The 26,580-nt window shown below is 39.3% G+C and overlaps 1 protein-coding gene across 3 annotated transcripts; it reads left to right on the top strand.

The window, feature by feature from the left end:
• The first annotated feature begins 234 nt into the window (after positions 1–234).
• On the top strand, positions 235–26,292 carry LOC144597223 (polypeptide N-acetylgalactosaminyltransferase 11-like). Of its 3 annotated transcripts, none has more exons than XM_078406255.1 (12): positions 235–374; positions 1,622–1,929; positions 7,955–8,078; positions 9,148–9,314; positions 9,498–9,620; positions 11,290–11,539; positions 11,706–11,823; positions 12,230–12,382; positions 17,540–17,764; positions 21,137–21,241; positions 23,574–23,711; positions 25,227–26,292. In XM_078406255.1, exons 2-12 carry the CDS (start codon positions 1,659–1,661, stop codon positions 25,356–25,358), a joined length of 1,806 nt encoding a protein of 601 aa, XP_078262381.1. In that variant the 5' UTR covers positions 235–374; positions 1,622–1,658; the 3' UTR covers positions 25,359–26,292. The 3 variants fall into 3 exon arrangements, with proteins under 3 accessions (XP_078262381.1, XP_078262382.1, XP_078262380.1); XM_078406256.1 differs by having other exon boundaries at positions 247–321; XM_078406254.1 differs by lacking the exon at positions 235–374 and adding an exon at positions 460–610.
• Positions 26,293–26,580: the final 288 nt, after the last annotated feature.

Raw genomic sequence — 26,580 nt, forward strand, 5'->3', positions numbered from 1 at the left:
CTTCTGTTCAAACTCACTGGGGTAGGAACGTGTCTTTGTTCGCTGGAGTTAAATGGGTGCTACAGTACGCACTATTCCACTTACAGAAACGTTGGTTTTGTTCTCCTGGGGCATTATAAAATTCCAGGTCAGCTCAGGGTAACTTGCGCCACTTCCAAGCCCTGCGACCTGCTCCCGGTGACGCCGTTATGTAGCCCCGCTCCGTCCCTCCCTCCTTCGCTCGCAGATTGTCGATCACCCGGCGGCCCCTCCCTTCCCCACCAGAGCGCACCTCCCTGTTGACAGCGGTCTGAGCCGTGGCTGAGTTGCCGTTGGAAGAGGGTGGGTAGGGGGCAGCGCGAGGGGCTTTGCTGTGGAATGCGGCGGCCGATCAGGCGAGTGCAGCAGCAGCGGCGGTTGCTCGTTGCAGCGCGCGCTCTCGCGGCGGTTGCTAGTTGCAGCGCGCGCTCACGAGCTGGCAGCCGGGCAGCGGCAACTCCAGTCGCGCGTGCGCGATGCCTGTCTCCCCCCCCCCCCCCCTTTTCCCCCTCTTGACCGACGAGTGAGGGAGCGCCCGGTTGGGGTAGCGGTTGAGAAGCAGTGTGTTGTGTGGCTTATCTCCACGGGCAAGGTTTGTGCACCTTTGCCGGTGATGTCTGCCTGTTTGTTCAACCCCTCCGCCGGAGCTGGTTAGGAGAAGTCTCTGCGAACTTGGCATCAATAGAAATTGGCCTCGTTGGTTGTTACTGCAGCTGGTTAAATGCTGGCAACGTTGTCGATCAAAGCCTTGCCTGCGCCGATGCTGTCAGCTTGTCTGGGAGACTGCTGGATGTTGTCTTCTTCTCCTTGCGTTTGAGGCAACAGAAGTTATGAAGCTGCTTCTGCTTCTGCTGTCTCTGTTTGTTGTCGTTCGCCTGACTGATGTTGTCTATGTAACGAGGAGCAGAGAATGTAACGAGAAACATTTTTTTTTCAATGTTTCCTACAATTTTAAGGTTGCTTTCAAGATATTGTGAAATGGTGAAAGTCTGCCGGTGTTTCTGTTAAACATAGAGGAGAAAGACTGCGATTCTGAACATCGAGCCTGAACAGGTTTCGGGAATTGAGGAAATGTCACGGAACAGAGTTGGTGTCTGAATATTTATCATGCCGTCGTATCAACAATGTGGGCTTCGTCTGCCCACATTGCAGGATAGCGATGCAGTTTTATTGAGACTGATGGTACTCTTTTGACTCCATTGCCTGGTTGTCCATTTAAAAATGTATGAGTTTTGAGCTACTTAACATGCGGAGAGAGAGAACACGTTCAGATCCATGAGCTTTCCTGAATGGGCTCATACATCTGTTGATTTGTGATGGGGGTATGGATTTTACTCTTGGCCAATTTGCTTTAGTCATGCATTGACATGTTAAATTCACGCCCATTAAAACGGGCTATTTTGCTGATCAAAGTGATATTTAATAGTCTTTTTATAATCCAATTTATGTGATGGGACTGTATTTTATTACCATCGATGTGGGTGTACTGCCTTTTGATTTCAGACACTTAACACAAGACTTTTGTTCAATTACGAACAGACTTTTCTGTTTTACCTTTGTTGGATTAAGAAAATTCAAATTTTGCTGCTTTTGGTTCTTTCAGATCAAGAACAATGGGACTCTGAAGATGCTGGAGTACCATGGGTGGTATAAGATTCCACTATTTTTGTTATGGATGTCTACTTTCCTCTTTGATTTGGACTTTCCTCCTGTTCATCTATTTCAATTTAAACTGGGAAAAATACACTCTGAATAATGTGCCTTTCCAGGGGAATCCAGGTGTCGCTCAGAATTTCCAGCCTCCAATTACACATATTCAAAAATGGTTTCCTGAATTTCTGCAGCAAGGTGAGAAGTTTATGAAACCTGTTCACAAAGAATTCAAGAAATTTGAAGAATCTCTAGACCTGGGTAAGTAAGTGGCCTGTGTCGGACAGCGCATTTATGTACATGTGCAAAGAAATATATTCAAATCACAAACTTTTACAGAATCCCAGTTTTGGTTATCTTAAAGTCATTGGTACCATTCATTGTGTAATTGTTCAAACCCATTTATAGTTTACTGTTGGGCTTTGTGCATTCAAGCGAAGTGGATTGTGCAAACTGTTTGGGTACACCCCTTCCAACCCTTCCGAATTTGACGGAAATTTTCCGATTTCTTATTTCATTTCCGCCATTTCGATTTCGCCTCACATTTTTCCGCAAAACAGTCGGTAATTTCATTTTGTCAATTCGGCCGCTAGGGGTTCCGCGAGAAATCCCCCCGCCCTGCAAGTCTCCCTGAAAATGTGGCATCCAGACTGGGCAAGGCAGCCAATCTCGATCTCTTCGGGACTTCCATGGCTGATTGGTGGGTTGAATTTGCAACCTGCGGCGGAGCTCCAGCCCAGCTGGAGCCAGCACATCTATCCCCATAGCCGACTTCTGTGGCCGGCTGGATAAACCAGCAAAGCTCTGGAACCAAGAGTGCCAGAAAATCAGTGGTGGAACTGTAATAAGTAAATATTAAACTTAAGTGCAAGATTATATAACTATTAATTAATTAAGATGGGGTAAAATATAAAACACAGCAGAAAAGCCAATTGCCACCTTTTTGGGCTGATTATCAATTAATGTGCGAATTTACTTCAACAAGTACTTGCATATGTACTTCAATAAGCAAGTTGACATTATACTCTAAATTACTGCAATTAGTGGTCATTTGTGGGTTTGTTTTCCCCAGGACTAGAACCAATGTAGAGCAGAAATGCACATCCTTGCCAATCATATGTAAATGCATTTTTGAGTCATTTTTGTGTTTAATTTCATATTCATAATTTTATTATACACAAGGCATATTTTGGGAAAATTCTTGGGTATTATAATAAAGTCTTCAACCTGTTATATCATTTAAAAGTATAATAATCATAGGGAATATATTTAGCAACGTCTATATGGCGCCAGTGTGAAAGGGCCTTTAGTGGTCAGTGGACAGGAGCTGTACGTGACAAATTTTTATATAGGGGTTCCCTGAGACATGAAAATTATTTCAAGGGTTCCGCAAGGGTAAAAAGATTGAGAAACGCTGTGCCAGATCGAAATTACTGACTGTTTTCGGATGGTCAATATCGATGCATTGTATTGCAATCCTTGTTAGCACGGTCACAGACTCGCGCTATGAAATCCTTCCGTATGCTTAGTCGAGTAGCATATATCAACTCTTTCTTCATAACTTAGTCATACATTTTATGACCATTGATCTTTTATTCAATACCAAGAGAATTAGGATGTGTAAGGAAAAAGCAAAATAGAAAAAACAGAACAAAACAATTTTTTCTTTGTGTTGTAAAAACACGGGGACAAAGTGGAGAGTGTGTCCAGCTTCAGGTTTCTGGACACACACATTTCACAGGACATCACATGGTCCACTAACATCGCTGCGCTGGTCAAGAAAGCACAGTAACGACTGTTTTTCCTGAGGACGCTGAAAAAGGCTGGTCTGCCCCAACAGTTGCTGATGACCTTCTACTGCTGCACCACAGAGAGCATACTAACATACTGTGTGGTATCACAGCTGCACGGCAGCGGATAGGAGAGCTCCTCAGCGAGTCATCTGCAGAGCGCAGAGGATCATTGGGATACAGCTACCAGCTACAACACACGCTGCCTCAGGAAAGCCACCAGCATCTACAAGGACTCCACACACCCATGCCACCGTCTGTTTGAACTACTTCCATCGGCCAGACGTTACAAGGCCTTCTTTGCCCGCACATCCAGACTAAGAAACAGCTTTATTCCTAGAGCTATAGCTGCTCTGAATCGGACCTGCTGGGTGCCCCCCATGATCTGTCTCTGCCCTCATGGTCATTTGGCAAAATTGACCCTGCATGAACCTATTTGCATTTTACCTTGTTTCTTTTTTTTCTCCCATCTTTTTGTTGTTTTTTGTTTTCACCGTGTTTTATTTATTTTATAGCATCAATATGGAAGTGGCATTTTTAATCTCAATGTACTTGTACAATGACAATAAAGATATATTGTATTGTATATTGTATCTCTGTTCAATAACCTTTCTATAAATAGCAGAATATACTCATGATAAGCCTGATATTGTACATGTAGTCCAAGAACTACAGACTGTTGGAAATAATAGTCATTTTTCACACATGACTGTAGTGCAACGCGTATGCGCATTTGGCGTGCATACTATTTTTTGCTGAAAAGTTGCATACGCGCCATATTATGAATTTTGATGTAAAATTCTGAATTTTGGACAACAAAATTATGAATTTGTAAAAACAAATGTTGGGAAGTCTGGGTACTCAATGTTTTTTATTGGACCGTGGAAATTATTGCAGTCGATAGCAATAGATAGCATCTGACTACAGTAAGATACGGGACTTTGGTGCCCAACCAGATTACTTTCCGGATTATTGGATGTTATTCCAATGGTGTTTTGCTGAGAACTAAACAACCTGCAGGAAACATTCATGAGGTCATACCGTATGTTTGGAAAGAGAAATAGTTAACATTGCAGGTTGCTCTGGAGTTAATATCCCAACATTTCCCAACTTCATCTTTCTAATTCACCTTTTTAAATGTTACATAATAAAATGAAGAATTTTCCAGTGAATCCATTCAGTTTCATGAGAGCGCTGGAACAACAGCTGGCTACACAGTTGCACAGTGGTGGACTTAGCTGCCTTACAGCGCCATTGACCCTGGTTTGATTCTGACTATGGGTGCTGTTTGTACAGAGTTTGTATGTTCTCCCTGTGACCACGTGAGTTTTCTCCAGGTGCTCTGGTTTCCTCCCACATCCCATAGATGTACAAGTAGGTATGTTAATTGGCTTCTGTAAATTGTCCCGAGAGCTTAGGATAGAACTGGGTGGGATGGGATGAGTGAACCAAGGAGTTGTGAAGGGAATGGTCTCTGTGCAAAGGGGTAGGGATGGGAAGATGACTGGTGGTGGGATCATGTTGAAAGTGGCAAAAATGTCAGAGAATGCTGTGTTGGATATGGAGGCTGGTGAGTGAGGTTTAAGGACCAGGAGAACTCTACCCTTGTTATATCTTGTGGGGGAGTCCAGAAGCAGGGGCCACAGTTTAAGAATAAGGGGTAGGCCATTTAGAACGGAGATGAGGAAAAACTTTTTCAGCCAGAGAGTTGTAAATCTGTGGAATTTGCCTCGGAAGGCAGTGGAGGCCAATTCTCTGGATGCTTTCAAAAAGAGTTAGATAGAGCTCTTAATGATAGCGGAGTCGAGGGGGGGGGGGGGGGGGGTTATGGGAAGAGGGCAGGAACGGGGTACTGATTTTGGATGGTCAGCAATGATCACATTGAATGGCGGTGCTGGCTCGAAGGGCCAAATGGCCTACTCCTGCATCTATTGTCTATCTGGGGAGATGGAGAGCAAGAGTAGAACTAGGGAATGCAGGAGACGCAGGTGAGGAATCCATATATGACAGCTGTGGAAGAAACTGATTTACTTTAAAAAAAAGACATCTCAATGTCCTAGAATGGAAAGCCTCAACTTGGAAGAAGATATGGCAGGAACGGGGAAATTGAGAGTAGGAGATAGTGTCTTTGCAAGAGATTGGGGGGGAGGGGAGAGGAGGTTTAATCCAGATAACTGAGTTGCCGAGTTTATCCGAGTTAGTCGGACGAGACCAAATGGACCCGTTGCGCCCAAACCTCTCCTGCATTGGTGCAGCACCCTCTCCTCCTCCCACTCCCTCCCCCTCTCCTCTCCTTCCCACTCCCCTCCTCCCCCCCACTCCATTCCCCTCAACCCCCCTTATTCTCCCCCCTCCCTCACCCTCCCTCCTTCCCTAGGAGATAGATCTAAACTTTAAAATGTGAATAACCTTAAAAATATAACACCAATTTCAATGAAAGTTCTTCCATTAGCACCAAAGGGACAACGGTGGGTAAGGTGGGCCTAAAATTGTCGCACTATCGTGTACCGCTTTGGCTGTAGTTCAGGAACAAACAAACAAACAAACAAACGAGAGTATATAGATGTCAGTCAATATTCTGTCCTCTGTGATGCAGACAGATCTAAAAAAGGGGAGAGAGGTGTCAGATAATCCAAGTGAATTTGATTGGCAGAATGGACGTTAGTGATATAGGTAATGAAATCAGTGAGTTCTGCACTGGTGCAGTAGGCAGCCCCATTGTAGTTGCCGATGTCGCAGAGAAAGAATTGGGAGATGGTGCCAGTGTATGGTTGATGTAAGGATTGTTCGACGTAACAAACAAAAAAGGCAGGCATAGCTGGGGCCCATGGCTACACTTTTAATTTGAAGTGCAAGGAGAGGAATCAAAAGAGAAGCGGTTGAAGGGGAGTTCTGCCAGGTGGAAGAGAGTGTTAATAGAGGGCACTGATTCTGTTCATTGAAGAACTGGAGGGCCTTGAGACCTTTTTTGTGGGGAATGAAGGTGTGAATGGCTGGACATCCATGGAAAAGATGAAGCAATGGGGGTCTAGGAATTGAAAGTTGAAGAGCGTGTGAGGTATCTTGGAGGTGTCAAGAAAGAACAATAGTTTAGAAATTTGTAAATTGAATTTTGATATTGGTAACTAGTCACTGCTTTTAATGCAGTAAAAAAAGGTCTTGCTACGATGTAAACACATGCCAGGTAGTATCTGGAAAGAGAAACAGTTAACTTCTCAGATTGTTGTGGATTAAGCTGTAAACAAGTTATCTGGTTTTTGGTTAACAAAAGTTGATAGAGAGATTAGTCCAGAGATGCCATGTCTACATCTATTTCCACACCTTTGCTCTAAAGCCCTCTCCTGGACAGAGAAAGCATCGTGTTCCATTGGTCATTGCATCCACCCCACTATCTTTGCATTCAACAGATCATGCTTCAGAATTTCCACCACTCTCAACCATCAAATATATCTTCATGCCCCCCTCCTTTCAGCACTCTAAAGAGGTAGTCCCCTTCGTAATTCCCAAGATCCCTCAGTCCCCAACGACTTTTCTCTTCATGGCACTTTCCCATGCAACTGCTGAAGATGCCACGCCTGACTTTCTCACTGTTCCTTTCCCAGCATCCAGGGAGCCCATTGTCCATACTTACTTACCCTCCAATCTATTCTGCTGCATTTGATGTTCATAATCTGTCCTTGTATACTTTGGAGAAGCCAAAGTACATTGAGTCTTCACTTTCTGGACTACCTAATTCAGCCCACAGGCTTCCTTGAGCTTCCTGCTACCTGCCTTTCTAATGGTTCATACATTGTCTCCTTTGCCTTTTGTATTGTTGTGACTAGGCTCAATGTAACTATGAGGAATAACACCTCATCTGGGCATATTACAACCTTGAGAACTCATCGATTTCTATAATTTCAGACATTGCTTCCTTTCTTATTATTGGCTGGTCTATCTGTGATATTCACTCAGTTTTCCTCTCCCCATTAGCTAATGGATCATTAGCATCACTGGCTCTTCTGGGTGACTTTTGTTTGCTTGTACTGTCACTCTCTAACTGTCTGCATTAACCTATCAACTGTATAACCTTGTTTACAGGTTGCCCCCTAGGCAATCCTGGTTTTGCATTACCTTGTGCTTTCGTGTTTTTTGTATTTTGTGCTTTCCATTGTTTCTCCATCCTCACTAAACCCCAACACTAACTTGTTTTCTAGTTCTGACAGAGGAACTTCTAACTTTATTTCTCTTTCCACAGATACTGAATATTTACAACATTTTCTGTGTTTACTTCAGATTTTTTGCATTTCTTCATTCTTTGGTATAGCTGAATGGCAAGAAGTTTCAAATGGACAGCATATGAACTTTCAAAATGTCAAATTAAATTTTGCAGCAAAATTCCTGATATGCTAAAAAATTAAAATTGCAGAAATCTAGACAGTCAGATACAATTATGCAAATATGCAAAATATGAAATCCATTTTTTTCCCTATCTTTCTGAGTACATTTTCTTTCAGGAAGAATCTTCAATGGAGCTGATCAAGAGATACGGGATATGGGGTACAAGAAATATGCATTCAACTTGCTCATCAGCAATCGCCTGGGCTATCATCGGGACATACCTGATACCAGAGACCCAAGGCATGTTCAGTACTTTCTTCCTTAACGTGATATGAATGTGTCATAATTTTAATTTCTACATGAAGTCTGATTTTTTAATTAAAACAATTATGCTTCATAAAATTTGAATCGATATTACATTAACTTTAGCTGTACATATTTGCACATTGTTCTACAGAGAAATGTTCTCCATAATTTTCACATAATAATGAGATGCCGCTGAATAATAGATATTTGATGATAGTCAAAGTTCACTTCAGTTGGCCGATCTGTTGTATGGTAATTATGGTGAAAAGCCAGATGCAATGAATATCATGATTTGATTTTAATAAGGAAGGGCTTTATGGTGGATGCTGATGAATTGCTGTTTTGTTTTGTATTTTTGCTTTGTTTGGTATTTTGTTTTCAAGTGAATTTCTATCCATGAGCAATGAGAAGTGTTATTTGCATATGACTAAATACATCACAATAGGAATTATTTTAGATCCATTCAATAACAGCTTATTGCAAATATTAACAATCTTGCTGTTTTCGCTTGCTAAATCAAGTACAAGGTCAAAGTAGCTTTGTTTCATTAAAAGACACAGTATCCTATCATCATGCCAATCATTGTTACAGGAACTCTTGACATGTAAATGTGGGGCGAGCCTATTAGTATAAAATGTTATTTAATGGGAGATGGCATGATGAAATCTAATGCCTATTGTAATTCTATAGCGTGCAAAATTTACGTCTTATCTGTGTTACCCAACCTGTCCTGAATTATCAGCCAACAAATCTCATTGTATTCCATTGCATAGGGGTAAAGTTATCTTTGCCTAATGTTGTGCTTGAAGTTTAAACATAATTGTGGTTGTGGCTCAAGAGTGGAAGGGGTGATAATAATATTTCAAGTTCATCTTTGTAATGGATCTCTGGAACATATAAAATTAAATCAATGTTTCATCAAGTTGAATTATATTCCGAGACGATACATTTGAATGATAGATGATTACATTTTGTAGCAAATGGCAAATAACTTTATTCAGCGAAATAATGAAGGTATATTAGGAAAGTGTTATTGTATAATGTTTTTTCTTTTTCTTCACAGATGTAAAGAAAAAAACTACCCCGTCAATCTACCATCTGCAAGCATCATTATCTGTTTTTATAACGAAGCATTATCAACACTGCTTCGAACCATTCATAGCATTCTGGATCGAACTCCTGTACACTTATTGCGTGAAATTATCTTAGTGGATGACAGGAGTGATTTCGGTAAGGGAATATTATTCTTTTCCCATCTTCACCGAGTTGTGTTCCTAGCATCCTGGTTACTTTCAAGTAATTTAAGAAAAAACTTAAATCTAAATGTTGTGCCCAAGTCTTTATTAATTACATCACAGTTCATATGTTTTTTTTTCCTTCAGATGAATTTTTTGCTTTCCATTTTTCTTTCAGTTGAATTGAAAGATGAATTGGAGCAATATATTGCTGATAATCATCTAAAGGTTAAGCTGATAAGGAATGTAATGCGGGAAGGACTAATACGCAGCAGAATAGTTGGCTCATCTCATGCAACAGGTACCAGATTTGGAATGCAATGGCTTGATATTTGTTTAATGGTGCTTTTATTTTTTTCTGAGTTAGTATCAATGAATCAGGATTCAAGTGATTTTACTTCATCTAATGATTTGCACATTGAGCGGTCGGGAGTGGGGGGATGGATTGAAGGTTAAAGCGCCGAATCTCAAAGAGTAACTGCCCATCAAGGCATCATTTGACTGAGCAATGCATCAATGACATTTGGAAAGACTAGTCACTGGGCATCAAGGAGAAAATATTATAACAGCTGGAGTCAATGTTTAAACAAAAGTGTCGATGAAATATCAGTATCTCAGCTCTAGGGCAATGCTGCAACAATTCTTCATGACAGTGTCATGCAAACATTTTCAGTGAACAACCTTCCAGAAGAGTACATTCACTGCATAATGCTCATTTCCACTTAGGTCCTCAAAAAATTCAGCTGTGCACACAGTGAGACCCAGACAATATTCAGGCAGGGTCTGATGTATGGCAAACACACTAGTGTCGTGCAAATGATAGGCAATGGCCATCTTCATTACAATTATCAATCTACCTATCGCCATAGCCTTTTCACCATGTATAAAGTGTATTGGGAGATTGATTAAAAATGCTCTCCACCTGCCTGGGTAATTGGGGCGGAACATTAAAGAAGTTGTGTGCTGTCCAAGAAAAAGCAGCTCTTGGATTGCACCATCATTCACCACACTAACTTTTCACTCTCTCCATCACTGTTTCACTGTTACTGCCTCTACAAAAAATGCTTTGGAGTTATTCATCTAGGCTACTCTATTTGTATGTTTTAAATCCAAAACTTGCCAAGAAAAAAAGGCAATAGACACATGGAAATACAATACCTTCTGTTCTCCTCAAAGTCATTAACCATGCTGACTCTGAAATATATGCTTTTTTTCATTGTCACTGGGTCTAAATCATGGATCTTCAGACTCAGTGAAACTAGAAATATCTTCACTAGGTTCAAGGAGGAGGATCAAGGGAACCACCTTGTGGACATTAAAGGAACTGGTCTGGTTGCTGTTGTCATTTTTTGTGGTCAGTAAGACCATTTAGAAAAACACAGGAAAGTACAGCACAGGGACAGGCCTTTTGGCACACAATGGAAAACAAAAATCACAGCTTTATTTAAGCTCTAGTGTTCAGAAATAACTTGTTATCCTGACTCCCACTTCACACTAAATCGTTTCAGTTTACTTTTGCTTGTAATACTATAGATCAAGAACCTAGAGATCTATGTAGATCTTTCGGGCGATAATTGGGTGAATAACTTTCCATCATTGCAATCCTAAAGTATATTCAGTGGTTTGAGTCTGCTGTGGTCATCGTGGTTTGGCTTTGTGAAGTGCTCTTGAACTGAATCTTTTTGAAGCTTTTAGTTTAGTTTAGAGATACAGCGTGGAAACAGGCCCTTCAGCCCACCCAATCCAGGCCAACCAACAATCACCCATACATTAGTTCAATCTCACCTACAAGGCACAATTTCGAGAGGACTAAATAACCTACAAACCAACACTTTGGGATGTGGGAGAAAACCGGAGCACCCGGAGGAAACCACGTGGTCACAGAGAGAACGTGCAAACTCTGTATAGACAGCACCCAACTTTTTGACTTAGTTTGATAAATGCTATAACTTTTTGTTTTAATTTTGTAGGTGATGTACTGGTGTTCATTGACAGTCATTGTGAAGTCAATGAGATGTGGTTGCAACCGCTTCTGGCTCTAATTAAAGAGGATCGCCACACTGTAGTGTGCCCACTAATCGATATCATCAATGCTGATACACTAAGCTATACTTCATCTCCATTAGTGAAAGGCGGGTTTAATTGGGGACTGCACTTCAAATGGGATCCTGTGCCTGCTTCATTGCTGAATGGACCTAATGGAGCAACTGAACCATTCAAGTATGAACCTTGATACTTATTTTCAATTATTTTTCTATGGAGTGATCCATTTGAAGAAATGCATTGTGCTTTAACAGAATGCATGGATTACAGGTATCAAAAGAAGCTAGAAAATAGTCTCGGTTGCATAGGTATAACATTTCAAAGAATGTTCTTGTTCCCATAGATCACCTACAATGGCAGGAGGACTGTTTGCAATGAACCAGGATTACTTCAATAAACTTGGGCAATATGACAGTGGCATGGATATTTGGGGAGGGGAAAACTTGGAAATTTCCTTTAGGGTAATGTTGCTTCTTTTACTCCAAGAATTTTGGCCCACATCTCTATTAGTTACATTACATTGCAAGTGTTGTCACTGCCAGCATTTTTGTCATTGCAAAATCTATACAAAGGACATCCATGAAATAAATTAGCAATCTACCTGTTCCTTGCAGGATATGTATCCCACCTTGTTATGTTATCAATTTGATCGATAATTATGCCTACCATTAGCAAGTGAAAATTAAATTATCATGTATTTATGAAACTGTCTAATATAGATGCTTTATTCCTCCGTCCATCCCCCACCCCATTATAATTGTCCTAAATCTGTTTTAGAGAATTAGTTACTACCAGGTTATATATTCTAACTAAATTGAAAGAATTTTCACCTGTGTCTAACAAAAATACTCAAACGTTTTGGCTCAGATTTGGATGTGTGGTGGGCAGCTGAAAATAGTACCGTGTTCTCGTGTTGGACATATTTTCCGCAAATGGCGTCCATATGGCTCACCAGGGAGAGTCGATACCATGGCTTACAACTCTCTGCGACTTTCCTCAGTCTGGATGGACGAATACAAGGTAGGTATTTTTAAACAACAAAATGTTATTCATCAATCCTAGTTTAAGGTAGAAGACATAACACAATACAATTTGTAGATTGCATTATGACACTTTGAAAAATACTTTGCATAAATAGGAGGATGGATACTTGCAGGAAAGGTGGCTAAACCTAAATTGAAAGATAAATTTTGAAATGGGCAATGATTCAGACATGGGATGAAGTAGCATTCTCTGCTCTGGGACTTGCCTTTCCGTGTAAATGTTGGTATCCTGCACCCCGATCATCAATAATGAGACAGAACCTGCTGTAAATCTTGTTTTCGGATTGGAGTCCTGTGACTAATGTTGTGCCTCAGGGGTCGCAGCTGGGCCCAGTGGTGTTTATCATCTATGTCAATGATTTGGATGAGAACATAAGGCATGATTAGTAAGTTGTGTAGGAAGGTTGTGTCTGAAGAAGAGTCTCGACCCAAAACGTCACCCATTCCTTCTCTCCAGGGATGCTGCCTGTAACGCTGAGTTACTCCAGCATTTTGTGTCTACTTATGATTAGTAAGTTTGCAGGTGACATTAAAGTGGGTGGTATTGTAGATAGTAAAGGTGGTTATCAAAAATTGCAACAGGTGGTATTGTAGATAGTAAAGTTGGTTGTCAAAAATTGCAGCAGGATCTTGATCGGTTGGGCAGGTGGGTTGAGGAATAGTTGTTGGAGTGGAGTTTAATAGGAGAGGGAGAAGTGCAAAGTGTTGCATTTTGGGAAGTCTAACCAGGGCAGGAGATACAGTGAATGGCAGGGCTCTGGGAGCATTATAGAGTAGAGGGATCTAGGAGTGCAGATACAGGATTCTGTAAAGGAGCATCTTAAGTGGTTGTGAAGGCTTTTGGCATATTGGCCTTCATCGGTCAGGGTTTTGAGTATAGAAGTATAGAGTATAGAAGCTGGGATTTTTTACATTTACCCAGCCTACATACCTGTACGTCTTTGGAGTGTGGGAGGAAACCGAAGATCTCGGAGAAATCCCGCATGTTGGTCATCGTGGGAAAGTTGGGCCAAAGGGCCTGTTTCCACCCTGTCTCCAACTAACTGGAGAAGGGGTGGTCAGGACTAGTGGAGTACTGTTATAGCATGCATCCTTATTTTAATTTTATTGCACTTTTTATTTCACCAAGGACTTGTCAATAAGTTACTGTATACTATCAAAAAAACCCTCTAGAATTGCATTATTGTGAACCTAGTAACTAAATTTTGAACTGAAGTCCTGTGCTTTTCCAAACGCTAATAGGGCATTGGTTTATATGGAAACTGTTTGGCAAACATTTTCATGAATGAATGGAGTTCAGCATGAATTGGGAATTTGTATCTGACAGTCATGAATGGAATAGTGTTCTAATGTTGAACTGTGCTTCACTGATGAACCATACCAATGCACCTTGCTTTCTAGTCTCTCTGAATAAAATAGAAATCATTCAAGTCTAATGAAGAAAAACAATCTATCCATTCATGGAGATAGAAATTTGTAAATAAGTTATCAATGAAAATATTAGACCTGAGCTGGGAATAGTCCCTGGATTCTGTTTGTTTGAGGAATAGGTCTGGTGATGCAGGAAACCAGAAGATCAAGAGAAAATAAAAATCAATTCATTCAACTTTCCTGAACCTTAAAGACATAATTGAAATATTTTTGCAAAGTTCTTGCAGAGGCAAAGAATATATTTTTCAAGTTGTTGATTTGTCCCCATTATTAAGATTTTCCACTGCACATGGAATCCTTTTTCACCTTGCAGTTGGAATCAAACTCTTGATGAATAAGATTTCTTTAGAATGTCTAGTTTTCAAATATCTACAAGATTTCCATGCTTTCAGATTTTGGTTTGCTTTCCATTTCAGGTTCAGTTTTCAGTGGTACTTTTTAAAGATTCCTGGCATTTAATTTTCTTTGATTTTGGAACAGAAATAATTCCTGTTTTTAATCTCATTTAAGCACTGAGTCATTGAAACCTACAGCGCAGGAACAGAAATTTGGCCCACTAACTCCATGCTGACTTATTTGTCTGTCTACACTAATCCCATTTGCCTGCATTAGGGTACATGGCCTGTTTAAATGCCTATCCTTAATGTCTCTGAGGAAGATACACACAATCTCCCAAATGTTCTAGGGGCTGGAGAACCTAGGGTGATGGAGGAACTGAAGGAAATCCACATTAGGCAGGAAATGGTTTTGGGTAGACTGATGGGACTGAAGGCTGATAAATCCCCAGGGCCTGATGGTCTGCATCCCAGAGTACTTAAGGAGGTGGCTCTAGAAATAGTGGAAGCATTGGAGATCATTTTTCAATGTTCTATAGATTCAGGATCAGTTCCTGTGGATTGGAGGATAGCAAATGTTATCCCACTTTTTAAGAAAGGAGGGAGAGAGAAAACGGGTAATTATAGACCAGTTAGTCTGACATCAGTGGTGGGGAAAATGCTGGAGTCAATTATAAAAGACGAAATTGCTGAGCATTTGGATAGCAGTAACGGGATCGTTCCGAGTCAGCATGGATTTACGAAGGGGAAATCATGCTTGACAAATCTACTGGAATTTTTTGAGGATGTAACTAGGAAAATTGACAAGGGAGAGTCAGTGGATGTGGTGTACCTCGACTTTCAGAAAGCCTTCGACAAGGTCCCACATAGGAGATTAGTGGGCAAAATTAGGGCACATGGTATTGGGGGTAGGGTACTGACATGGATAGAAAATTGGTTAACAGACAGAAAGCAAAGAGTGGGGATAAATGGGTCCCTTTCGGAATGGCAGGCAGTGACCAGTGGGGTACCGCAAGGTTCGGTGCTGGGACCCCAGCTATTTACGATATACATTAATGACTTAGACGGAGGGATTAAAAGTACCATTAGCAAATTTGCAGATGATACTAAGTTGGGGGGTAGTGTGAATTGTGAGGAAGATGCAATAAGGCTGCAGGGTGACCTGGACAGGTTGTGTGAGTGGGCGGATACATGGCAGATGCAGTTTAATGTAGATAAGTGTGAGGTTATTCACTTTGGAAGTAAGAATAGAAAGGCAGATTATTATCTGAATGGTGTCAAGTTAGGAGGAGGGGGAGTTCAACGAGATCTGGGTGTCCTAGTGCATCAGTCAATGAAAGGAAGCATGCAGGTTCAGCAGGCAGTGAAGAAAGCCAATGGAATGTTGGCCTTCGTAACAAGAGGAGTTGAGTATAGGAGCAAAGAGGTCCTTCTACAGTTGTACCGGGCCCTGGTGAGACCGCACCTGGAGTACTGTGTGCAGTTTTGGTCTCCAAATTTGAGGAAGGATATTCTTGCTATGGAGGGCGTGCAGCGTAGGTTCACTAGATTAATTCCCGGAATGGCGGGACTGTCGTATGTTGAAAGGCTGGAGCGATTGGGCTTGTATACACTGGAATTTAGAAGGATGAGGGGGGATCTTATTGAAACATATAAGATAATTAGGGGATTGGACACATTAGAGGCAGATAACATGTTCCCAATGTTGGGGGAGTCCAGAACAAGGGGCCACAGTTTGAGAATAAGGGGTAGGCCATTTAGAACGGAGATGAGGAAGAACTTTTTCAGTCAGAGGGTGGTGAAGGTGTGGAATTCTCTGCCTCAGAAGGCAGTGGAGGCCAGTTCGTTGGATGCTTTCAAGAGAGAGCTGGATAGAGCTCTTAAGGATAGCGGAGTGAGGGGGTATGGGGAGAAGGCAGGAACGGGGTACTGATTGATAGTGATCAGCCATGATCGCATTGAATGGCGGTGCTGGCTCGAAGGGCTGAATGGCCTACTCCTGCACCTATTGTCTATTGTCTATTGTCTATTGTCTCTATTCAGTGATTTTTATATGTGATTCCACCACCTTCCCAGGCAATGCATTCCAGTAAATAACAGTTATGTATGTGTCTGTGTCCCTTTGGATCTCCTTTAAATACTCCTTACTCTCACCTTTAAATCTATTTTATATACACCCATTGGGTCCTTATACAGCCTCCTACACTCTAGGAAAAACAAGCCCAAAGTATCCAATTTCTCCCCATAATTGAAGTCCTCCAATCCAGGCAACAACTTGGTAAATCTGATTGTGTGTCTGCATCTACATAGTGCCCCCATATGGGATATTGCTAACAGCAATTTCCACTTTGGATATATATGTGTGAATATCAGAAGTTATTATTAGTTTTGTACTGCACCAAAGGCAAATCAGAGTTCTTCAGTAAGATTTTCTAAACTACAAATTTTGGACCTCTACCTTTTTTTTTAGAGCTGTAAATTGAAGGATAATCATCTATAACTATAAATATCTGGTGGAAGTTTTTATTAAACTAGAGGGAAACTAACAATGACATCACCACCTTGTAATCACATGGAATTCAGGTATATATTTTCACAGGATTGTACTTGCTGAAATACAATTGAATACACTGCTGAGTAGATGAGATTAGCTAACTTTAGAAGGAACAGGCTTACTTGCAACTGGGACAAATTCAGATAGCTGATGCAGTAACTTTTTACTGAATCATTTAGAACATTCCAATGTGTCATTTGTTTTCCAACTTTGCCCCAGACCACTAGTAATTGGCTTGGGGCTTCAAAGCTCAAATTCTAATTTTGGCTTCAATTATTTTGGTGAAGATGGAAGATAAACACTCTGTTGCTTTGAAGTGTGAAACTTAAAATTTCTATTTATTTCACAATTATGGGTGTTCCATGTTTACATTACATGTCTCAGAATTTTTTCACCTTATTGTTAATCCACAATCATTCACTCAGGGTTAAGAATCTCCAGATACTAGTTGCATAAGTGATGAAGTGTGATTTATTTGTCATAGTTCTCATAATTGATGAGATATGATGTGGCTTCTTTGGGGTAAAAAAAGCAAGGCAGATGTAACAAATTAGTCATTTTTATATTGAAGGAAAATTACAGTATTAATTAAAACTGAAAATTGCCTTGAATAATTAATAATTTGTAAGTAATAACCTATATTTATAAAATCTTATTGCATGCTTTGATTACTTAATTCTTAATGAAATTTGTGCAGTAAATCTGGTTTAGGCGAATTGGGAAGGAAATCTGAAGACAAGTATCTGTCTGGGCTCATTCTAATCCATCTATTGTTACTTAGTACTAATGCATACAATTGTATCGTGCATTTCAGGAACAATTCTTATCCTTGAGACCAGAATTGAGGAAACAAAGTTATGGTGACATCAGTGAACGTTTAGACGTGCGTAAGAAGCTGAACTGTACATCGTTCAAGTGGTATCTAGACAATGTCTACCCAGAAATGGAAGTTAATGGGCCAAATGAAAAAAGTAAAGCTGACCAGGCACTAGTTGTTAATAAAAGTCCCAAGCGATCTAAAATATTGCAACAGGGAAGGGTAAGATTCAACAAATGAATTGTATGTGTGTGCATGTTTTTCTTTCAAGTAAATAATATATTTCCATCTCCGAATATATTAAAATTGAGAATGCAATTGGGGAAACAGGAAGAATGCTGCTCTATTTGCTTGTGTTTTTTTTTGCGTTAGGACAATCTTAGGAATATGAAATTACAGGGAAATGCAATTCTAATGTTCAAAGGGTCACGAGACAAGATTCAAATATATTAAAATAGATTGCAAATATAAAAATGAGGAAATGGAAACAATTTTTTTTTCCTGTTTATCCCATTTATCATTTGAGTTTTCTTTGCTCTATTTCCATTTGGCCCTTTTCTTTACTTGGCCCGTCAATAGTGAAATTGTAAATTAGCATGCCTTCGATGAAGAATTTCTTTTTGGCTTCATTCAAGTGCCATTTCAGTTGATGCCAGTTTGTTTATTATTTTCCTGGTAGTGTCTAAAATTATTGTACATGAACTGAAGTACAAGAAACTTTAGGTGTTATGTGCTTTGAGAGAATATTTTGCTTCTGTTGAAAGCTTACTTTTTGGATTGCTAAATCTGATTAATGAAACTACGCACATGAAGCAAATGAAATATAACCGAAAATGTTCATAGACATTGCAATAGGATTATAATTGATTTTCCTTAATCTTCCTTTATTAATAGGAAAGTTGATGTGTATTAATGCAAGAGGAAGAGCCTATGTCTGAAATTGGCTCCATTTAGGATTGACTAATCTTGGAAGTCACCAACCAGACACAACATTTTCTAGTGTTTTATTCAGCATTTGTAGAGCTTTTTCTCAGTCCCTCAAAATGCTAAAATATAATTTCAGTTTTTGTTTACTCAGCTCAGTTTTTGATAAATACAAGTTACATGTTCAATTTAAGATCCTTAAAGAATTAATGGTACAATTTAGCTGTAAGTTACATATCATGAACTCTAGTGGCAGGATAACTTGTGTCTCTAAACAGGTACCACTGAGTAAATTTCAGACTCGGGCTTTGTGCTATGTAGTATTTTTCTTTTTTTGGCTGAGTATATTGTGATTCTACAAAAGATGTTAAGGTATTTCAGTTCTACATGAGGCTCTAAATGTTTAAATTGGAGGAAATTGGAGCACTGTTCAGAATTGGAAAAACATTAAAAATTGAAATTTGTGTTTATTTTAGGCTTGTAATAATATTAGCCAAAGTGTAAAACAAAGTGTAAAACAGCCCCGTATGATTATGTATTTTGCCTGAAGTATGTTTTTGCCTAATCCGCATTCATTTCATCTACCTCAACTTAGAAACTAAATGTACTTACACGTCCAAAACTCAATGTAAGAATAGAAAATGCTGGAACAATGCAACAGATACGACCACTTCTGCAGCAAAATCGTTAATGTATTAGACTTGTGACAAGGTTTCTGTTAAAAAGTTTTTTGTGCTGGAAAATTAATCATGATTGATAAACTGAAAATGAAGTTCATTATATGTAATGAACAGTAATTTTAACTGCATGATGAGGGTTAACAAAATACAATAAATGATTGGTAGCTGCTAGTTTAAAAAGAGTACCTCAGCGGGACAGGCAGCATCTCGGGATAGAAGGAACAGGTGACATTTCGGGTCGAGACCCTTCTTCGTATCGACCCAAAACGTCACCCGTTCCTTCTCTCCAGAGATGCTGCCTGTCCCGCTGAGTTACTCCAGCTTTTTGTGTCTATCTTCGGTTTAAACCAGCATCTGCAGTTCCTTCTTACACAGTTTAAAAAGAATATCTGAAAATCATGTTGGAGCATTAGAACAATGGTTTTTCAATTGAAGATTGGTTGCTTGGCAGATAAGATATTTTACATTGCATATAAAATAGAATGAGAACACTACTTTCATATATCACTTCAGGGAATATTCTTTAAATTTATAGGATGCATTATGTGTGCTTTTATATATTTGTATTTTTATGTTCCATACAAGCTTGATTGGTGTGAGAAAAATCACTTCTGTTATAAGTTGGTGCATTGGCATTTTCCCCTTCAAATAATTGAGTGCAAGACAAAATTTATAACCATATCCAAAAGGCACGGTGAAGTACCAACAGTTTGGTTGCAATGCTGATGTTCATTTGTAAGATTAAATGAATTTAAGATTGCACCACTCATGATTACAAATACAATAGAACGACAGCGTCAGAGGAAAAATACATTTATCTCCATTAAATATTAACTATTAATTAAAATATTGCCTGCAACAAACTACCTTGTAACTAATGAACATTACTAGTTTTGATCTCAGATCAATATTGCAAGCAGCATGGTGCATGATACCGAAAACTGCATTAATTTAAAAGATAAATTAGCCGTATTCATGTATGTCTCTGAATTTAATGTGGTCTGTGAAATAATTCAATATCTTCTGATTAAAATTCTGCAATTTATAAATTGCTCTTCTGTAAATAAGTTGTTGTATTAAAGAGACACTATTTATTGCAACGACACTCGTACACTTCAGCTGCTCTAAATAGTTTCACCTATTTTTCATATTACTTTTTTGGGGAGGGGTGTCCAAGTGTGCTCTGCCATCAACTTTTTTGGGGAGGGGTGTCCAAGTGTGCTCTGCCATCAACTACGATGGTACTGAGAGGCTGGCATCTGACTTGATGAATAGTCTTGTCAGGTGAGGGAAGAGTTCAGAGAGCAAGCTGGAGTTGAGATTTAAACTGAGGACTTAGTGTGCTACCAGCGTCAGCATTAGAGTCTGGAATACTAGGGCTTGTAAGCGTGGCCAGGTTTGCGGCCAGAGCCAAGGTCCAGAGTGCTTATGTATTTCAAGGCTCCCTGCAATTGCTCCACTGCAATGCTTCCTCGGTTCACTGGCAAATATTATTATACTGCTGTGTAACAGGTTTTTTTTACAAGCAAAGTGAAATAAACCCAAGTTGGGATATTAATGGGAGAAACATGCTATAATCTGGAAGATTTGTTGGTTTTGTACGAATGAACTCGCATGAAATATTGGAATTTGACTATGAATAAATTTGGACGGGGGCAAAAGCATTTGCTCTTTTAAAGATGTTGCTGATATGAGACTCCACAGCTTTGTTTAATGCCTCTTCTATGCGTGCAGAAGGAACACGATAGCTTTTACATAAATTTTTGAAACAAATGGATCTGTTAGACCTTCTCAATTAATACTGATTAGGTGGGCACTGTAATCTAGCTGGCATTGCAGATGTGGCAATATTTACTTAACATCAGCGTTTACTTGAACGTAGATTCTACAATACGCTTAAAAAATATTAAATAATTGTTGATTATATCTGAGTTTTATCGTGGAGAAAAGGTTACGATTTTCATACACCTTTTAATCCCTGTCTCCTTAGCTGTACAACCTACAGACAAGTAAATGTCTGGCTGCCCAGAAATATCCTGATCAAAAAGGAGGACAAGTGGTGGTTAAAGATTGCGATTGGGCAGATTCAAATCAGGTGAGCAACTGCTTGCATTTTATATTCACGGATAAGCCAGGTAATGGCTTTTGTTGATCAGGGATTGGCTGTTGTTAAGTATGACTTTTCTAAAATTCAAAATTACTTTGGAATAAAATTCTCTCAATATTCAAACTCTCTAAGCCCTTTTGAGAGAGAACAGCTGGTGTTTCATGTCATTGACCTGTAAATAGACATAACAAGTCTTGATAGGCAGTGGAAAAAGTTCATGGAGAGTGGTCTGCAATAGAATGGATAGGAAGGCATGGGAGATTAGATGAATTAAATTATAAAATTCAAGGGGGATGACTTTGAGAGGGACAAGAAAAGAAACAAAATATGATTGTAGAATCAACTGTAGCAGGGAATAGTTAAATCGTGACCTAAAATTGTTAAAGTTATCGAGGCGAAAATGTCCCTAGTCAAACGATAGTCTTTTTTTCCTTGAACATCTTCATTAGGTGAATGTAGGTAGCCATGAGCTGTGGAGTAAAAGGTCAGAGTGAGAATGGAACAAAGAGTTATAGTGACAGAAACTCAGATTATGCTGGTGGAATGAATAACTGTCCAAACTGTTTGGTGTCCCCAGTCTGGAGGGGAATTCCGTATGTGCAGTAAAGATATATTATATTGAAAGAGGTACATTTAATTCACCAATCACAGAATGGTGGGAAGGGAAAGTAAAGTGCAGCTGTTGCATCATTTACATTTGCATATGTACAGTGCCATCCATAATGTTTGGGACAAAGACCCATCATTTAATTATTTGCCTCTGTGCTCCACAATTTGAGATTTGTAATAGAAAAAATCACGTGGTTAAAGTGCCCATTGTCAGATTTTATAAAGGCCATTTTTATACATTTTGGTTTCACCATGTAGAAATTACAGCTGTGTTTATACATAGTCCCCATATTTCAGGGCATCATAATTTAAATGAAAGTAGTCATGTTTAGTATTTTGTTGCATATCCTTTGCATGCAATGACTGATTGAAGTCTGAGATTCATGGACATCACCGGTTGCCTGGTGTCTTCTCTGGTGATGCTCTGCCAGGCCTGTATTGCAGCCATTCTTTAGCTTATGCTTGTTTTGGGGGCTAGTTCCCTTCAGTTTTCTCTTCAGCATATAAAAGGCATGCTCAATTGGGTTCAGATCGGGTGATTGACTTTGCCACTCAAGAATTTACCAATTTTTAGCTTTGAAAAACTCCTTTGTTGCTTTAGCAGTATGTTTGGGATCATTGTCTTGCTGTAGAATGAACTGGCGGCCAATGAGTTTTGTGGCATTTGTTTTAACTTGAGCAGATAGGATGTGTCTATACACTTCAGAATTCATGATGCTACTACCATCAGCATTTGTATCATCAATGAAGATAAGTGAGCCAGTACCTTCAGCAGCCATACATGCACAGGCCATAACACCCCCACCACCGTTTTTCACAGATGTGGTGGTATGCTTTGGATCTTAGGCAGTTCCTTCTCTCCTCCATACTTTGCTCTTACCATCACTCTGATATAAGTTAATCTTCGTCTCATCTGTCCAGAACTGTGGTTGCTCTTTTAAATACTTCTTGGCCTGTAAATAACCTGGCCATCCTATTTTTGCAGCTAACCAGTGGATTGCATCTTGCAGTGTAGCCTCTGTATTTCTGTTCATGAAGTCTTCTGCAGACAGTGATCATTGACAAATCCACACCTGACTCCCGAAGAGTGTTTCTGATCTGTCGGACAGGTGTTTGGGGATTTTTCTTTATAAAAGAGAGAATTCTTCTGTCATTAGGAGGTCTTCCTTGGCCTGCCAGTCCCTTTGCGATTAGTAAGCTCACCAGTGCTCTCTTCTTAATGATGTAATTTCTACATGGTGAAACCAAAATGTATAAAAATATCCTTTAATAAAATCAGACAATGTGCACTTTAACCACGTGATTTTTTTCTATTACAAATCTCAAATTGTAGAGTACAGAGGCAAATAAATAAATGTCCCAAACATTATGGAGGGCACTGCACATGGTAAGAAGGAGAGTGGGCTTTACTGATGATTGAGGGATATCTTTTCATTTGGAATGGTAAAAATGTTTAGTTTGAGTCCGTAAACTGAACATCTATCCAGTGCGATAAAATAAAATTTACTTTTATTAAGTTCAGAATGTTAGATTTACTTGATTTACTGATTGCAATGACATTCAATAAACATTGTTTTTCTCAGCTGAGAAATGGTCAGAAAATCCTAAACTCAAATTTGTTCTGTTTTCTTGATTACGTTGTAAATGGCTGCTAAGATCGTGATTGACAATATATTTTATGTTCCTTTAATCTTGTTGATGATGTTTTTAGGTTTGGATTTACAATGAAGAACATGATCTGATTCTGGCCAACCTTCTTTGTTTGGACACATCTGAAGCCCACTTATCAGACTCCCCTCGTCTCATGAAATGTCATGGTAGCGGAGGATCACAGCAGTGGACTTTAGGGGTAAGACTAATTTCTGACCCAAAGTGTATTTCACATTCTCACTATTGGAGGTATGCACAGACTTATTGCAATATTATGGCTTCCCTATTGACTTATTAAACAAGGATATGACTGCACTAACTAAGGTAGCACAATATATTTTATTTCTATCACTGAATGGCAGGTTGCAGATAAGTGGTAGCATAATTTACAGCTTGCAATGATTTTTGCGGTGGTGCCTGAGAGGACAGGTAGATGTGTTGTTTGGAGTACCTCTCCAGTGCTTTCAACATGATGGTCTACCTACAACAGACATCAAAGGATGCAGGAGGGGAAGGACAATTGCTACTTGGTGGACTGTGAGCTTAATTCTGGGGTTTCCAAATTTTCTATCGATCCTATCTTCATGCCATTGCCGACAGCCTCAAACTTTGGAACAGCTTTCTCCACAGAATTAAATTCCTTCTTTGTTATCCTTTTCCATTCACAATCACAGCAGCCTCTGGCACTTTAACCAGTTGGCCTTGAACACCCCCTTGCACCAGATGGTTGTTGACTCCCTTCTGCTAACTACAGTAGAGTAATCTAAGCATATTTAGATTCCTCTTTATGGATTACTGATCAATATCCTTCCCATTCTGGCTGGTCTGTCCTCACTTTTGGAATATTTTGTTTTCCTATGAGATATTTTGAATGTTTTTGTTCAAATCTTAAATTGACATATCCCCATACCTCCTACTTCCTTGATCTCTCCTAACCATAGATAATTATTGGTGCCGTTCCTGTTTACCTGAGCAGAAGATTTGTATTACATTTGCTTCCCATTTCCATCCTTCCCTTACCTTCACATAATCCTTTCCTGATTTTTCTTTATTTAAAGTCTCTGGGGCCAGACTTTCTTTTATCCATTAGATGTCACTAAACCTCCACATCAACATTAATTTTTTTTGTTGCCATTTTACTCCTGGAAGAAATAACTTTCTCATGCAAATTTCTCAAGGATTTCTTGCTACTTGATAGAAAGGGCTGACCATATCTGTCAAATTCTCAGAACTACTGTTCTTCTCACGTGCTCTGTATCATTAAGATTCAATGAAAGATTTGGAGCAGCTTCAAGTTTTTTTAAAGCATTTTATTGGTTTTTAACTTTCATGTGGACTTCAACAACATTCGATCTTAACAAAAAAAAAAGACAATATGTTGGAAACACTCAGCAGACTTTAAGCAATTAATGTTTTATAACTCACCCTGTCAGAACTGGACCCAAGCCATTGACTGTTTCTTCTTCCACATACACCACCTGACCTTCTGAATGATTTTTTTGCATTTTTTATTTCTGATTAGGTTTCCAGCATTGCAGTTTTGATTTCCTCTTGGGTCTTAAATTTGGATCTTGTGCAGAGGCAAAGGAGATTAATTTAACTTGGCATCATGTTTGGCATGGACTTTGTGGGTGGAAGGGCCCGATCCTATGATGTATTGTTCTATGTTTAATGCTAAAGTTTACACTGTAATCTTTGTTTCATATTTGTACAGGTAAATAATTCTTTATATCAGATATCGGCTGGACAGTGCCTAAAAGTGATAGATCCGGATAGTCCTAAGGGATATGTTGCCATGGCAATTTGTGATGGTTCCCGATCACAACAGTGGAAGTTGGGTAATTGATCAAAACTGCAAATGCGGTATGTGGAACAGCTCGGACAACTGCCCAGTTTGTTTCATCAAGATGTAATGGCGTGGAAAGCACAGACTGAATTTTGAAAGAGATGCTGAGGATGTTGAAGGAACCACTTGGTTTTAATTAGGTGAATTGGAATTTTATCAAGGTGTTTGCCATTTTTACATTATACTCTTTTACCATTATTACAAGATAAAATTTTATACTTTGCAAGGAGGGAATAAAAAAGGAACGTAACCATTATTTTGAGGGAAAAAGAGCCAAATATTCCACCCTGTGTACAATGGTAACTTTGCAGCACATTTAAAATAAGATTCCTCAATGACTCGAGTGTTCGATACACTGCTCTGTAAGTTGCATCTTGAAGGCTACGCGAGTTTGATGCCTGGTCTATGTGAATTGTAGTGATTTCTTATTAGGTGCAGTCGGAACAGGTGCTGCACTCTGCTGCTTTCCTCTGGACCAGACAGGAAAAATCAGTCCACAGACCAGCTTTTGATTTTCAACTGGAATGTAGTTGGAATGTAAGTGTACTTGTGGCAGGATCTGATTTGATTGCAGTAGCTCCTAGTTGTACCGTCTGCCATAACTCATTTCAGGTTGTATGGAAAATGAATGGCGTTTTAATGTGTTAATGATAAGAGAAGCTAGCAATCAGAACTGTACCAAAGTGCAGAGAATGGAAAAACATCACATTGACCTGGGATAAGTTAACGTTCTCCACTTATGATATATTGAATATCTCTCAATTCCTGCTATTTTTAAAGGAACACATGAAGAGAGCAGCAATATTGTTTCGCAGACTTATTCAGAGATCATGAAAATGAAGAAGTTTTGTTCTTTTTAACATGTTTTAATGGTCAATGTATATAAAGTACTTTAAATCCTAGTTGTATTATGATAATAAAGATAGCTACATTATTTGAAAGTGATAGCATTAATTTGACCGAAGTTAATGTGCTGGGGGAGGGTGAGTTTGGGAGCAGATGCCTGCATATGTATATATACACACAATGCATTCAGACCCCTTCACTTTTTCCACATTTTGCTATGTTACAGCATTATTTTAAAATGGATTAAATAATTTTCTATCATCGATCTACACACAATACCCCATAATAAAAAAGTGAAAACTGGTGTTTAGAAATTTTTGCACTAGAGTGGTAACTCATGATCCAATCATCTAACAAAAAACACAAATTGGAACAT

The sequence above is a fragment of the Rhinoraja longicauda genome, chromosome 10 (genome assembly GCF_053455715.1).
Source record: "Rhinoraja longicauda isolate Sanriku21f chromosome 10, sRhiLon1.1, whole genome shotgun sequence".
Taxonomy (NCBI): domain Eukaryota; kingdom Metazoa; phylum Chordata; class Chondrichthyes; order Rajiformes; family Arhynchobatidae; genus Rhinoraja; species Rhinoraja longicauda.

Coding starts and splice junctions, on each gene's coding strand:
- LOC144597223 (XM_078406255.1), top strand. CDS start 1,659: ATGGGTGGTATAAGATTCCACTATTTTTGTTATGGATGTCTACTTTCC. Junction 8,079..9,147: donor CCTGATACCAGAGACCCAAG/GCATGTTCAGTA, acceptor TTTTCTTCACAG/ATGTAAAGAAAAAAACTACC. Junction 9,315..9,497: donor GGATGACAGGAGTGATTTCG/GTAAGGGAATAT, acceptor TTTTTCTTTCAG/TTGAATTGAAAGATGAATTG.